Source organism: Pristiophorus japonicus, chromosome 3 (genome assembly GCF_044704955.1).
Source record: "Pristiophorus japonicus isolate sPriJap1 chromosome 3, sPriJap1.hap1, whole genome shotgun sequence".
Classification (NCBI taxonomy): Eukaryota; Metazoa; Chordata; class Chondrichthyes; family Pristiophoridae; genus Pristiophorus; species Pristiophorus japonicus.
The window spans coordinates 121,362,583-121,377,189 of record NC_091979.1 but is presented as its reverse complement, the minus strand read 5'-3'; the positions used below and the strand labels follow the sequence as shown (position 1 = coordinate 121,377,189).

Sequence of the window (14,607 nt, the reverse complement as noted above, 5' to 3'; positions counted from 1 at the left end):
GTGGTTCTCGTATTGGACTGTAGAGCCACCTAAGAACTCATGTTAAGAATGGAAGCAAGTCTTCCTCGATTCCGAGGGATTGCCTATGATGATGATGATGGTTATGTTACTGGATTAGTTACTCATGGGCCTGGTTCTAATCCAGAGAACGCAAGTTCAAATCCCTCTGAAGTGGCCTAGCAAACCACTCTGTTGCCAGCGATGCCCACATCCAGAAAATGAATTTTAATAAGTTGAAAGACTGCATGCATCATTAAATTGATACAATGGTAATCAGTTTGATAATTATTTAAGCCCCAATTTTGGCAACTCTCCCAATGGTTCAGTGAGCTTATGCAGCAAGTAAACGAGCCATACTCGATTTATGGTCTTTGCCAAGTTAGCTGTCCTCAGGCAGAATGGCTTTAAGAATGTTACAATTGGAAAGAAAGAGCAGGAAAGAGAACATAAACTTGCTCACCAAGATTTTAATATAGGATTTTCAGGTGACTTGTGTTAAAGGGCTGTTTTGCATGCATAGGATTTCTTGCTCCATCAGTTTGAAATTTCTCCCCTCTATAGCTCAAGCTAAGACACTGTTAAGGGGTCAGGCTGAAGTCTCTTGTGCCTTCCCTATGCATTCGTCTGTATGTGTTCTGAAAGACTTTTGAACCATGACAACAGTCCCAGATATATGGACCAGGAACTATGTCCAATAAAGCTGTCCACACCCATGAGCAGGACAGGCTGGGAAATAACAGACAGACAGACCTCTCCGTGCAATAACATTTGCAAACGGCGGGCAAACACTGCAGGATTAAACATCACGTGATTAGACCTCCAGGAATACATCCGATCCGAGTTGGCAACCCTATTGTCTATTGACTGCACTCAAAGAATATAAAACCAGAAACTGACGTACATGCTGCTTGGTGCAAAATTTGCATCAACAACTTTACATAGAACATATCAAATCAGTAAGAAAGAATACAGAAACAGATTTCAAGTTTTGAGATTTGATAAGTGTTTCTTTTGTTCTCGCCCCATCCCCCCCCAAAAAAAATAGAATGTGCCAGATTAAAAACTTACATTTATACAGCTCTCTTAGCATAGTGAACATCTGAATGCATATCAGAGAGGAAGAGGAGACAGTGAGGTGTAACAGAAGCATGAAGGAGACAATCAGAAAGGTCTGTTTTGAGGAAGCTTTTTCAAAGGGGACAGAGCTAGCTAGATGGTAAAGTTTAGGTGAGGGCGCCGAAGTGTATGGTTTGGACAGCTGAAGGCTTAGTCACAGATAGTTGAACAGAGGGAAGCTGCCATGGGGAGATGCAAAGAGCATCCAAGTCAGAAGAGTGGAGGGTACGCACTAGCCCCAGCTATTCAATATATATATATAAAAATATTTTTAAAAAGAGTTAATGAGGGAACCAGATGTAATATTTCCAAGTTTGCTGATGACACAAAACTAGGTGGGGTTGTGAGTTGTGAGGAGGATGCAAAGACGCTGCAAGGCAATGTAGATAGATTAGTGAGTGGGCAAACGCATGGCAGATGAATGTGAAGTGATCCACTTTGGTAGGAAATACATAAGAACAAAGTATTATTTAAATGGTGATGGCTTGGGAAGTGTGGATGTACAGAGGGACCTGGGTGTCCTTGTACACCAGTCACTGAAAGCAAACATGCAAGTGCAGCAAGCAGTTAGGAAGGCAAATGGTAAGTTGGCTTTCATTGCAAGAGAATTTGAGTACAGGAGCAAGGATGTCTTACGACAGTTATACAGGGCCTTGGTGAGACCGAACCTGGAGTATTGTGTGCAGTTTTGGTCTCCTTACCCAAGAAAGGATATACTTGCCATAGAGGGAGTGCAGCGAAGGTTCGCCAGACTGATTCCTGGGATGGCAGGACTGTCTTATGAGGAGAGATTGGGTTGACTAGGCCTGTATTTACTAAAGTTTAGAAGAATGAGAGGGGATCTCATTGAAACATATAAAATTCTGATTGGTTTGGATAGACTGGATGTTTCCCCTGACTGGGAAGTCTAGAACAAGGGGGTCAGTCTCAGGATACGGGGTAGGAAATTTAGATCTGGTCCTGTGTAATGTGAGAGGATTCATAAACAATCTCCTTGTAAAGGATCCCCTCGGAATGAGTGATCATAGCATGATTGAATGTCAAAATTCAGATACAGGGTGGGAAAGTTGGATCTCTAACCAGTGTACTAAGCTTAAATAAAGGAGACTATGAAGGTAGAAGGGCAGAGTTGAGTAAAGTGGACTGGGAAAATAGATTAAAGTGTAGGACGGTTGATGAACAGTGGTGTACATTTAAGGAGATATCTCACAACTCTCAAGAAAAATATATTCCAGTAAGGAGGAAAGGGTGTAAGAGAAAAGATAGCCATCCATGGCTAACTAAACAAATAAAGGACAGTATCCAATCAAAACCAAGGGCATACAAAGTGGACAAAACTAGTGGGAGGACAGAAGACTGGGGAGCTTTTAAAAGCCAGCAAAGAACTAAAAAAAACTGATTAAGAAAGGGAAGATAGACTATGAAAGTAAAATAGCACTAAATATAAAAACAGATAGCAAGAGTTTCTATAGGTATATAAAAAGGAAAAGGGTGGCTAAAGTAAATGTTGGTCCCTTAGAGGTCGAGACCAGGGAATTAGTAATGGGGAACATGGAGATGGCAGAAACTCTGAACAAATATTTTGTATCAGTCTTTACGGTAGAGGACACTAACAATATTCCAACAGTGGATAGCCAAAGGGCTATTGGAGGGGGGGGGGGGGGGGGGAGAAGGAACTTAACACAATCACAGTCACTAAGGAGATGGTACTCAGTAAGATAATGGGGCTAAAGGCAGATAAATCCCCTGGACCTGATGGCTTGCATCCAAGGGTCTTAAGAGAAGTAGCGGCAGGGATTGTGGATGCATTGGTTGTAATTTACCAAAATTCCCTGGATTCTGGGGAGGTCCCAGCAGATTGGAAAACTGCAAATGTAACGCCCCTATTCAAAAAAGGAGGCAGACAAAAAAGCAGGAAACTATAGACGAGTTAGCTTAACATCTGTGGTTGGGAAAATGTTGGAGTCCATTATTAAAGCAATAGCAGGACATTTGGAAAAGCATCATTCGGTCAGGCAGAGTCAGTATGGATTTATGAAGAGGAAGTCATGTTTGACAAATTTGCTGGAGTTCTTTGAGGATGTAACGAACAGGGTGGATAAAGGGGAACCAGTGGATGTGGTGTATTTGGACTTCCAGAAGGCATTTGACAAGGTGTCACATAAAAGGTTACTGCACAAGGTAAAAGTTCACAGGGTTGGGGGTAATATATTAGCATGGATAGAGGCTTGGCTAACTAAGAGAACAGTCGGGATAAATCGTTCATTCTCTGGTTGGCAACCAGTAACTAGTGGGGTGCCACAGGGATCAGTACTAGGATCCCAACTATTTACAATCGATATTAACGAGTTGGAAGAAGGGACTGAGTGTAACGTTGCCAAGTTTGCTGACAATACAAAGATGGGAGGAAAAGCAATGTGCAAGGAGCACACAAAAAATCTGCAAAAAAAACAGACAGGCTAAGTGAGTGGGAAAAGATTTGGTAGATGGAGTATAATGTTAGAAAGTGTGAGGTCATGCACTTTGGTAGAAAAAAATCAAAGAGCAAGTTATTATTAAATGGAGAAAGATTGCAAAGTTCCGCAGTACAGCGGGACCTGGGGGTACTTGTGCATGAAACACAAAAGGATAGTATGCAGATACAGCAAGTGATCAGGAAGGCCAATGGTATCTTGGCCTTTATTGCAAAGGGGATGGAGTATAAAAGCAGGTAAGTCTTGCTACAGCTGTATAGGATATTGGTGAGACCACACCTGGAATACTGCGTGCAGTTTTGGTTTCCATATTTACGAAAGGATATACTTGCTTTGGAGGCAGTTCAGAGAAGGTTCACAAGGTTGATTCCAGGGATGAGGGGGTTAACTTATGAGGAAAGGTTGAGTAGGTTGGGCCTCGACTCATTGGAATTCAGAAGAATGAGAGGTGATCTTATCGAAACATGTAAGATTATGAGGAGGGGCTTGACAAGGTGGATGCAGAGAGGATGTTTCCACTGATGGGGGAGACTAGAACTAGAGGGCATGATCTTAGAATAAGGGGCCGCCCATTTAAAACAGAGATGAGGAGAAATTTCTTCTGAGGGTTGTAAATCTGTGAAATTCGTTGCCTCAGAGCTGTGGAAGCTGGGAGATTGAATAAATTTAAGACAGAAATAGACAGTTTCTTAAATGATAAGGGGATATGGGGAGCTGAGTCCATGATCAGATCAGCCATGATCTTATTGAATGTTGGAGCAGGTTCGAGGGGCCATATGGCCAACTCCTGTTGCTATTTCTTATGAGAAGACATTTTTTCACTCAGAGGGTGGTGAACCTGTGTAATTTTCTACCACAGAAGGCTGTGGAGGCCAAGTCACTGAATATATTTAAGAGGGAGATAGATAGATTTTTAGAAACAAAAGACTTCAAGGGGTATGGGGAAAAAGCAGGAATATGGTATTGAGATAGAGGATCAGCCATGATCATATTGAATGGCGGTGCAGACTCGAAGGGCTGAATGGCCTACTACTGCTCCTATTTTCTGTGTGTCTATGTTTTTAAGAATGTAGAGCTCAAAGAGGTTGCATGGGTAGGGCAGGCCAAGGCTATGAAGGGAATTATAGATGAGGAGATTGGCAAGGACACGAGTGATAGTGTAGCAGGACAGGATGCTGATGGAAGGCTATGTTGGGTAGAGCATAAGGACACAGCAAGGAGAGTTTTGGAGAAGTTGAGTCTGGAGGTAACAAAGGCTTCGATAAGGTTTCCAGGACTGGTGTGTTTAAGGTAGGGGGGGGGGGGGGGTAGGCATTGCTGCAGATAGTACAAAAAGGTGATCTTAATAATGGAGAGTTTGACGCTCGGTCAACTCATGTCAAGGTTGCACACAGTCAGGTTTACCCTGAACGAACCGCTGAGAGGGGCAAGGATTTTGAATTCAAGTGGAAAAACTATTGCAGATGTGTTGACTACAAATTTGGGATCAGTACAATTGGAACCAAGTGAGGATGATGTGACTGAGGGAGACCACAGAGGAAAATTAGTGAATGAAGATGATGGTTTTATCAGTTAAGTCAAATGCAGTAGAAAGATTAGATAGGACATCATTGGTGACTATGGAGAGGTTGGTCTTGGTACAGTGGAAACTGGACTGAAGGAATTCAAACTGGGAATGATGGAAGAGCATGGAACTAGATGCTGATGATACACTCAATGACCTTAGAAAGGAAAGGGAGGTTAAAGATGGTGTGGAAGCTGGAGACCTTACTGCGACTTTATTTTTTTTTTTTTAAAGACGGTATATTTTGAAGGGTTGGGCAACAGTGCCAGAAGAAAAGGAGCCATTGATAATGTAAGTGAGCACTGCGCTAAGGACTTCATTCAAAGAAACTCACAGAACAAGTGCTCCAAATGGGCAATGACATTTACATGCACAAGCGTAACTAACATGCGCCTGGTCAACAACAATCTTTCTTGCAAACCATCTCAAAAACTGGAGAAAACAAACCAAACTTGCATAGGTTGTGGTATTTGGGTGAGATCCTTATAACATTTTAATTTGCTGAATTAAGTTTTAACAAAAAAAAACACTGCACGACAATTTACCTTAAAAGGTTATAACTTTTTCCTCTTGCAACTTTTAATCCCTCTTCAGTAAAGAGAGAATACGTTGAGGTGTATGGTTCCGCAGGTGCCAGTTGCCGTCCAATACCTCGCCCAAGTAGCTGTCATCTTAAGGTGAGCCTCAGACACTACTTTGGGCACCAATGATACATGAAGGAAAGGGACCAGTGTCTCCATCTCAAATCAGGTCAATTGGCAAGTTATCAAATCATGCAAATTGTTTATACTTCTGAGAGAAGCTAGAAGCAAAAGCACAGCTCTTTGGGCACACAGACAATATATTGGTAGCAACAAATTCAGATTCCAAATTAGAACCACAGGATTAAATGGCTTCTTAATCTTTCAGTTTCATGAACCTGGACACCTATAGAGTGCTCTTCTCTTGAGCTTTTCGGAAGCAGATGCCACAGCTGTTTCCAACTTAACAAGATTTAAGCTATTCATCCAAAACATATGGCAGCTATCCTAAAACATGATCCCCACCATCATGTAAAGCAAGTTCTGACTGATCCAGATCAAAATTTCCCTGTAACATCTCAGGACAATAGCAAGGGGAAGTTATGGTCTGATTTCTGCTTCAGTTTAGAACTCCAGATATCTTTCCCTTGGAATGTCTTAAGTGCTGCCAAACTTCATTATATATATTTGGTAAACAGATATGTGTGCTTGGCTCTGGCAAATCTCAAGTCTACAATTAAAGATGTACAAAGAGATTACTTACAACATAATTAAGTTTCTTATTTCTCTTGTAGCCATTTATTATCCAGCTTGGAACTCCTTACAGTTTCAAGTAACACAGGCTTAAATTCTACAACAGAAGTGACAGGAAATAATTCTGCTCCACTCTTATGAAAACAATCTAGAGATTCAAGTTTAGATAGAAAAAATACATTACCATCATGTGTGTATTTTTACTCATTTGTGTATTTTGCAGGGCATACTTCTAAACACTAATTAATCACAATTACTCCAGCCAAACAGTACAGCAGCAGGCATTGCCACAGCTCAAAAGCTACAGTGATCACTATTCCATTTGTTTTTTCAAAAACACATTTGCACTGCAAAAATCAATCAGTGTCTTCAAGCCATCCTCTAAAGGCATTAGTCGACAACATTGGTGTCTGCTCTCCATCGAGAAAAATGGATGTCAAACACAATTTTCTGCAGGAAAACATTTTTCACTAGTTTGAAAACAAAATGATAACCTTCTGCAGAATTTCAACTTTAAACAATTCTTCCACCGAAACTGTACAAGATCATTTCAATGGCATGGGTTTTGCGGTGGTAATGATGGTGAAACTGGCAGCTTTCACCGTCATTACACCTCTGAAAGTGACAGCAACTTCTGCAGTCAGCGTATGCACAGATAAATGCGAAAATCCAGAAGTTGCTGTCAGTGATTCTACGTTCTCCACGGGTTGCGCTGTGGAACCCCCGGAGCCCACAATCAAAGCAAATCACACTGAAATGTAGTTCCTGACAAAAACTTCCCCTATTACACTGGAATAGCACTGCTAAGTTAAGCTATGTTGAAAGAGGTGTAACTGGGTTTTTAATGGCCTACTGACTGCTGAACAAGCTTTCTGGCCCTGAGAAACTAATTTTATATTTGTGGAGTGTCAAATTTTTCCATTAATATGATAATTACATGGCTTTTCATATATATTTTTTTATATTTATGATAGTTCAACTTCTACCTGAATGTGCATGTCCTAATCTTTAGTTCGCACTCTGTAAAATTTATTAAAAAATAAATGATAATCTGAGCATTTTACTTCCTGATTTGTTGTCTGAGAATCTTTCAGTATGATTAGCTGCTTAGCCTGCTTGCTGGACTTGCATCACTGTTGCTGGACGCTGAAGATTCACTTGATTTGGCGCCAGATTCAAACTAATGTAGGGAGAGGTGAAATTCACCAGAGTTCGCTAGATCTTTGTGGGCAGCTTTCTTCGAGGTCAGCAGCGAGCGCTGCTACTTCGCCGCTGACAGAAAATTCCGGGCCAATATGTTTTTCTGTTATTAAAGTATAGTACATTAAACATTGTTTCAAACATTTTGGCCCAGCTATTTGCAACACAGTTTGAAGAACAAAACTGTGAACTGGGCAACACCTTAACACACAGTAATGAGCGCTGGAATACAAGTCTGTACCCTGATTATCTATGCAGCAAGTTCCAGATCTCATCCATGCTATTTGTGGGAAGGAGAAAGGAGAGTCAAGAACAGAGCCCACATCATTCCAAGCCAATTTCACATACTTCCTAATGAGGGAAAGTTAAAAAGAAATCATTGTTCACTCTGGAAACAAGGTTTGAAGTCCTACAGCAGATTCTAATGAGTTTCAGCCAGAAGATTTTTCAGTCAGGGCAGGAGATTTTTTTTGGCAGGAGTGTGGAAAGTTTATTAAAGAAAGGAAATATGCAGCAAGGTTTCTTGTAACAACGGTTGACTTTAACCTTCGATAAGTTTAATAAGTGTTCTATTTCATATGAATTCCAGTATTGCTTTTATAGTAAAGCCAACCTTCAGTATCATTGCAACCTTGTCTTCCTGAACTTTCAAATACTTAGCCTTTTTGTTGGAAAGATTACATAAAGTTGCGACTTTACTATAAACATACCCCAGCAAAATAGCCTGGGGAGGTTGCATTGCTTCTAATCAGACATGTTTATGAAATAATTGACTGAACCAGTACTGACCAATTCAGGAACAATGTGGGGCTTTGTAAAGATCTTAATGCATCAGATTTGCTTAAAATATGGGTGATTAAGAATATATTATTTCAAGTGAATTTTGCAAAACATTCCAACCATTAATTATTGTACAAAACATTAAAAAAGTGTAGATAGTTAAAGTTCAACATGTAGCTCCGAATTATTAGTGTACATTTATTTGCAACAGAAAAAACAGCGGTACTATTTGGAGAACATCTGTATGCATGTCGGAAACAGCAAACAATAGTGGGATTCAGATACATCAGCATAACCCTCCAACTCCAAACATTGTAGAGGAGTTTACTCATTCCCAAGCCAACGAGTTCACTTCGCAGCAACAAACACATACTGGTGCTGATGCAGATTTATGCGCATCAATTCTCATCTTCGTAGTCTTGGCTTATCATTGGCTGGAAAAATGATTTTCATCCAACAAAATCCTTTAAGAAAATAAGTTGCTCCCATCTCCAAAGTAGATAATAGGAGCAAGGAGACAGAGTTATGAAGTTCAAAATAAGATTTGCAAAATAATGCCAAATATAAAAGAAAATCCTTACCTTTTGCCTGTAAATTCACCTTGCCCCTTCTTATTAAATGTAAACTTGGAGTCATTGTATCCCCATCCATTCCATTTCAGGATCTCCTGCCTTAAAATAAAGGAATTTTTTCAATGTGCAAAAAAAATTAAATGCTCAAGATTTCATTAATATATATTTTTTTCAAAACCAAGCTACGTAGCTTAACATTTCTGCAGATAATAAGCATATTTTAGTATCTAGCATATCTATCATGTACCGAGATCAGCAAAAAAAAACAAATTTAACAGCTGTTTAAAATCCGCTGACTCCAGATCAATGTATTTAGGTTGTGAAGATCTAGGAGGAAAAAAATTACTTTGTATACAAAGTTACAATTTCTGGCTAAAAATACAAATTCTCAGTTCTATAGATAGATTGTATAATTTACAAGCCAAGGAAGGCTAGGTTAAACTTTTATGATTAAATGGAATAAGCATTGCAGTAAACTAAAATATAAAATCTTTCAAAACACAATTTGGGTTTTATATTTCAAGTAAATTCACATTTAATATTTCAATATTAATATTCATAATTCTGTGCTTCACGGTCTTCCACGTTTATCCAAAATAGCACCATCTAGTGCTTAAGATGGCAAAAACACTAAAAAGTGTCAAACTTACATATGCTAACAACTTGACATTGATAACCAATAGTATTAATCAAAGGAAGAGGCTTATAATGTTGCCAAAAAGAGCAGTAAGCCTGAGGATTGGGATGATTTTAGAATTCAGCAAAGGATGACCAAGAAATTGATAAAGAAAGGGAAAATAGAATGAGAATAAACAAGCGAGAGACATAAAAAGAGACCATAAAAGCTTCTACAGGTATGTAAAAAGGAAAAGATTAGCGAAAGTAAATGTGGATCCCTCACAGGCTGAGACAGGAGAAATTATAATGAGGAATGAGGAAATGGCCGAGAAATTAAACAAATAAATACTTTGTGTCTGTCTTCACAGAAGACAACGCAAAAAACCTCCCGGAAATAGTGGAGAACCAAAGGTCAAGCGAGAATGAGGAACTGAAAGAAATTAGTATTAGTAAAATAATGGTACTAGAGAAATTAATGGGACTGAAAGCTGATAAATCCCCTGGACTTGATGGCCTACATCCTCGGGTTTTGAAAGAGGCTGCTGTAGAGATAGTGGAAGCATTGGTTGTCATCTTCCAAAATTCCACAGATTCTAAAATGCTTCCCGTGGATTGCAAGGTGGCAAATGCAATCCCACTATTTAAGGAGGAAGACAGAAAACAGGAAACTAGACCAGTTAACCTGACATCAGTAGTAGGGAAAATGCTAGAATCTATTATTAAGGACGTGGTAACAGGGCACTTAGAAAATAATAATGGGATTGGGCCGAGTCAACACAGATTTATAAAAGGGAAATCATGTTTGACAAATCTGTTAAGAGTTTTTTGAGGTTGTAGCTAGCAGAATAGATAAAAGGGAAAACCAGTGGATGTGGTGTAGTTGGATTTTTAGAAGGCATTTGATAAAGTGCCACACAAGAGGTTATTAAACAAAATTAGGGCTCATGGGATTGGGAATAATATACTGTCATGGATTGAGGAATGGTTAATGGACAGAAACCAGAAAGTAGGAATAAACGGGTCATTTTCGGGTTAGCAGGCTGTAAATAGTGGGGTACCGCAAGGATCAGTGCTTGGGCCCCAGCTGTTCACAATCTATATCAACGATTTGGGTGAGGGGACAAAATGTAATATAACCAGGTTTGCTGATGATACAAAGCTAGGTGGGAATGTAAGCTGTGAGGAGGATACACAGAGGTTTCAAGGGGATATAGACAGGCTAAGTGAGTGGGCAAGAACATGGCACATGGAATATAATGTGGAGAAATGTGAAGTTATCCACTTTGGTAGGAAAAATAGAAAAGCAAAGTATTTTTTTTTTAAATGGAGAGAGATTGGGAAATGTTGGTGTTCAGAGGGACCCCGAGTGTCCTTGTACACAAATCACTGAAAGTTAACATGCAGGTACAGCAAGCAATTAAGAAAGCAAATGGTATGTTGGCCTTTATTACAATAGGATTTGAGTGCAAGAGGAAAAACGTCTTACTACAATATATAGAGCCCTGGCGAGACCACACCTGGAGTATTATGTACAGTTTTGGTCTCTTACCCAAAGAAGGATATATTTGCCATAAAGTGAGTGCAACAAATATGTTCACCAGACTGATTCCTGGGATGGTGGGGGGGGGAGGAGATTGTCCTATGAGAGATTGAGTGAGTAGACTAGGCCTATATTCTCTAGCGTTTAGAAGAGTGAGGTGATCTCATTGAAACATACAAACTTCTTATAGGGCTTGACAGGGTAGATGCTGGGAGGATGTTTCCCTGGCTGGGGAGTCTAGAACCAGGGGTCAGTCTCAGAATAAGGTGTTGGTCATTTAGGATTGATATAAGGAGAAATTTCCTCAGAGGGTGGTAAATCTTTGGAATTCTCTATCCGAGGGCTATGGCGGCTCAGCTGTTGAGTATATTCAAGATTGAGATCGATAGATTTTTGGATATTATGGGAATCAAGGGATTTGAGGATAGTGCAGGAAAGTGGAGTTGAGGTAGAAGATCAACCATTATCTTATTGAATGGCAGAGCAGGCTCAAGGGGCCGAATGGCCTACTCCTGCTCCTATTTATTATGTTGTTCTTAACAGACCCAGGCAAGGTATCAAGTCAAAATGGCTCAAGTAACTTCACACAACAAATCTCTACCTATCAAAAGAACTTCACTGAAATGGGAGATTAACTTTGAGAGTTCTCAATTTGCCAACTGTAGCAGTTTACATAGAAAATTTATACCAGATTTCATTATGGGGAGGCTCCAGATGGAGTCCAACAGCTCCCTCACAGGAAGAGGGGGAAAAAGCTTGACAAATACAATAAAGCAATTTTATGTTTAACAAAAATGGAAACTACTCAAGACAATATACTATTTGCCATTCACGTTCGAACATAATTTAGCTTCCGATCCTGACAAGTCCAATTCACAATTTGTGCCCAGGTCATTGTGGAGGTTTGCCAGAATAGTTCTCATGTGTTGCAGCTTTTAACACTATTGTTTTGCACGGAGCTTCTGGTGAGAATGGCCCCTATTTTCCACAATAAAGATTTTTGGCACCTATTCGCATTAACGTACGTTCCCCCCCACCCCCGTTAGCGCCAAAAAAAACACGGCACTTTCCACAATCTAAAAGATATTTTTAGAGCCACACTACCAATGTCTATTCCAGGGGGCAGAGCCTATAGTGTGCACCGAAAAATCACTGCACTTGCACTGTAAAAAGAAAATCACTTTCTGCATGTGACGGTCTGCCTGGTCAGTGAGAACCCATTGGTGGCAGAGGTGGATTTGCAGATAGAAAATACAGCTTCAAACAAAAGATGGATGCAAGGGAAGGGGACAGAGAAGGCGAAAGGGGAAGCTGTAAGGGCCAAGAGATTTCTCGTGGAAGAAATTGAGCCCCTGGTGGACATAATTGAGAGGTTGTGCTTGAAAACAAAGGGAGAATGGACCAAAAGAAACTTAAACCCTCAGTACTCGCAAAAGTTTGGGGCCAGGTTGCAGTACAGTTTAATGCATTGTTCATTACCCCAAGAAATGTGCACAGCTCAAAAAGTGCCAGGACCTCAGACAAGCAGTGACTAAGTAATAATTTTATACCCTCTCTTCAAAAGTTCTATTTTCATCTTTGCAGAAGATGGTGTCACAGATCAACCGAAAAATGTCAAAAACTGGAGGAGGTCCGGCAAGAAGGCTGCAACCAACAGCTGTGGAACAGAGGATAGTGGATATGATTAAATCTCACAGGAGATCAACCACCAACATGGAAGCTGGGCCCAGTTTAGCAAGAGAGGTAAACCCTGCAAATTGCACAGTCTGAGTTGGCTAAATGTTAAGTATTGCATGTGCAGACTATGCTTCCCCTTCCTCCCTGCTATGTTGTGCAGTTGTTGCACATCAGGAAGAAACAGAAGATGGATCTGAAGTAGAAGAGCATGATCAGGAAACTGTCAGTCCAGATAATTTATATCAGGAAAATACAGGGCAGCAGGAAGACTCCGATACCGACATGGTTACGCTGGAATTGGAGATGGTGAACCCCTCGAGAATTCCAAGCCCTTTCCTGAGCGAATCAACCGACGCGACATTTCAAGGTGTACGGTTTGAGGCTGCGGGTCCCAATGTGTTGCAGCAAGCCACACCTGTGAGACGGCAGAGGAAGAGCTGAACCTGAAACACAGGGGCCAAGTTTCGGCCTGAGTTGCTCCTATTTTTTTGGAGCAACTGGTTTAAAATTGAACATCTTAGAAATTGCAATTCTCAGCATTTAGTTTGCTCCAGTTCTAGTGAGTTAGAATAGTTTCATTTTAGAACAATTTTTTTTTCAAAAGGGGGCATGTCCGGCCACTTACGCCTGTTTTGCAAGTTTAGGCAGCGAAAACTTACTCCATTCTAAGAATGGGGGGGGGGGGGGGAAAAGAGTTTACAAACATTAAACACTTCACTTTTACAAATAAAGAGCCATCATCAATAATAAATTATCAATAAATCAATCACTATAATGTTTTGAAAATGATTACACCATCCCACACCATAACTATTTTTTGACGTAGTAAATTTGCTAATTAACTGTTGACATGCCTAATCACAACCGACTATCTCAGCCAGTTCCTCCGAACGTACGTCTTGGATTACAAACTTACTGCTTCATGAATTGCTAAATCAGACGTGCTTCAGAACTGCTCCTCCTTTACCATATTGATTGCTTTTACAGAATCCGAGGTAAACTAACACAAATCTACGCACAACAGGTAGGTGGAGATAAAAGCTGCATAAAGTACTTTAAAACATCCAGTAACACAGGATCTTTACACCCTCAAGTGATTTTTGTATAGTTTATCAAATTATTTGAAGCTGTCTGCACAAAAATAAATTTTTAGCTTTGTCATTGTAAACCCCCAAATGACTGAGCCACTATGAGAAAGCTCATTGTAATTGCTTCTTCAGAAATTAATGCAGAAGCACACAACTCCATGGGGTGGGGTAGAACAGACATGTTTAGGAACAAGCCCATCCCTTTTTAAATAATCTCAACCCCAGAAACCCAGCTTTTCCCTATACCCTTCAATCATTTTCTCTCCAGAAACTTACCTTAAACTCCTTTATATTATTACTCTCTATTGCTCTCTCTCTCGAGCAACTTCTTCCACGTCATTATTCTTTGTGTAAATAAATGCTCACCAACTTCCCTCCTTGTTCTATGATACAATAATAAGGCATGGATTCGGGATGGTGCAAGCTTGATGATTCAAATTGCCCTTTCTCATTCCAGACTTCATGTTCTTTATAGTACTCCCGGCTGAACGCGGCAGGCACTGTTCCCGCAGGTCGCGGCGGGGAGCCCATTCAGCCAGGGCTAGGGACGCCGTGCTTCGGGCCCCTCCCACACAGCCTGCACAGATTCGGGGGCGAGGAGCTACTGCACATGCGCGCGCACTCTAGCACGCACGTGCAGAGGTCCTGGCACTGTTTTCAGCGCTGGGACCTGGCTCCGTGCTGCGCTACGCAATTCATCGTTC

General features: G+C 40.5%; 1 protein-coding gene across 1 annotated transcript in view; it reads right to left on the bottom strand.

The window, feature by feature from the left end:
• agps (alkylglycerone phosphate synthase) overlaps nt 1–14,607 on the bottom strand; it is a 236,199-nt gene that overhangs the window by 164,994 nt on the left and 56,598 nt on the right. Inside the window, exon 2 of the mRNA XM_070875767.1 lies at nt 8,990–9,079. Coding sequence (XP_070731868.1) covers nt 8,990–9,079 — 90 coding nt within the window. The remainder of the gene's footprint in view (nt 1–8,989; nt 9,080–14,607) is intronic.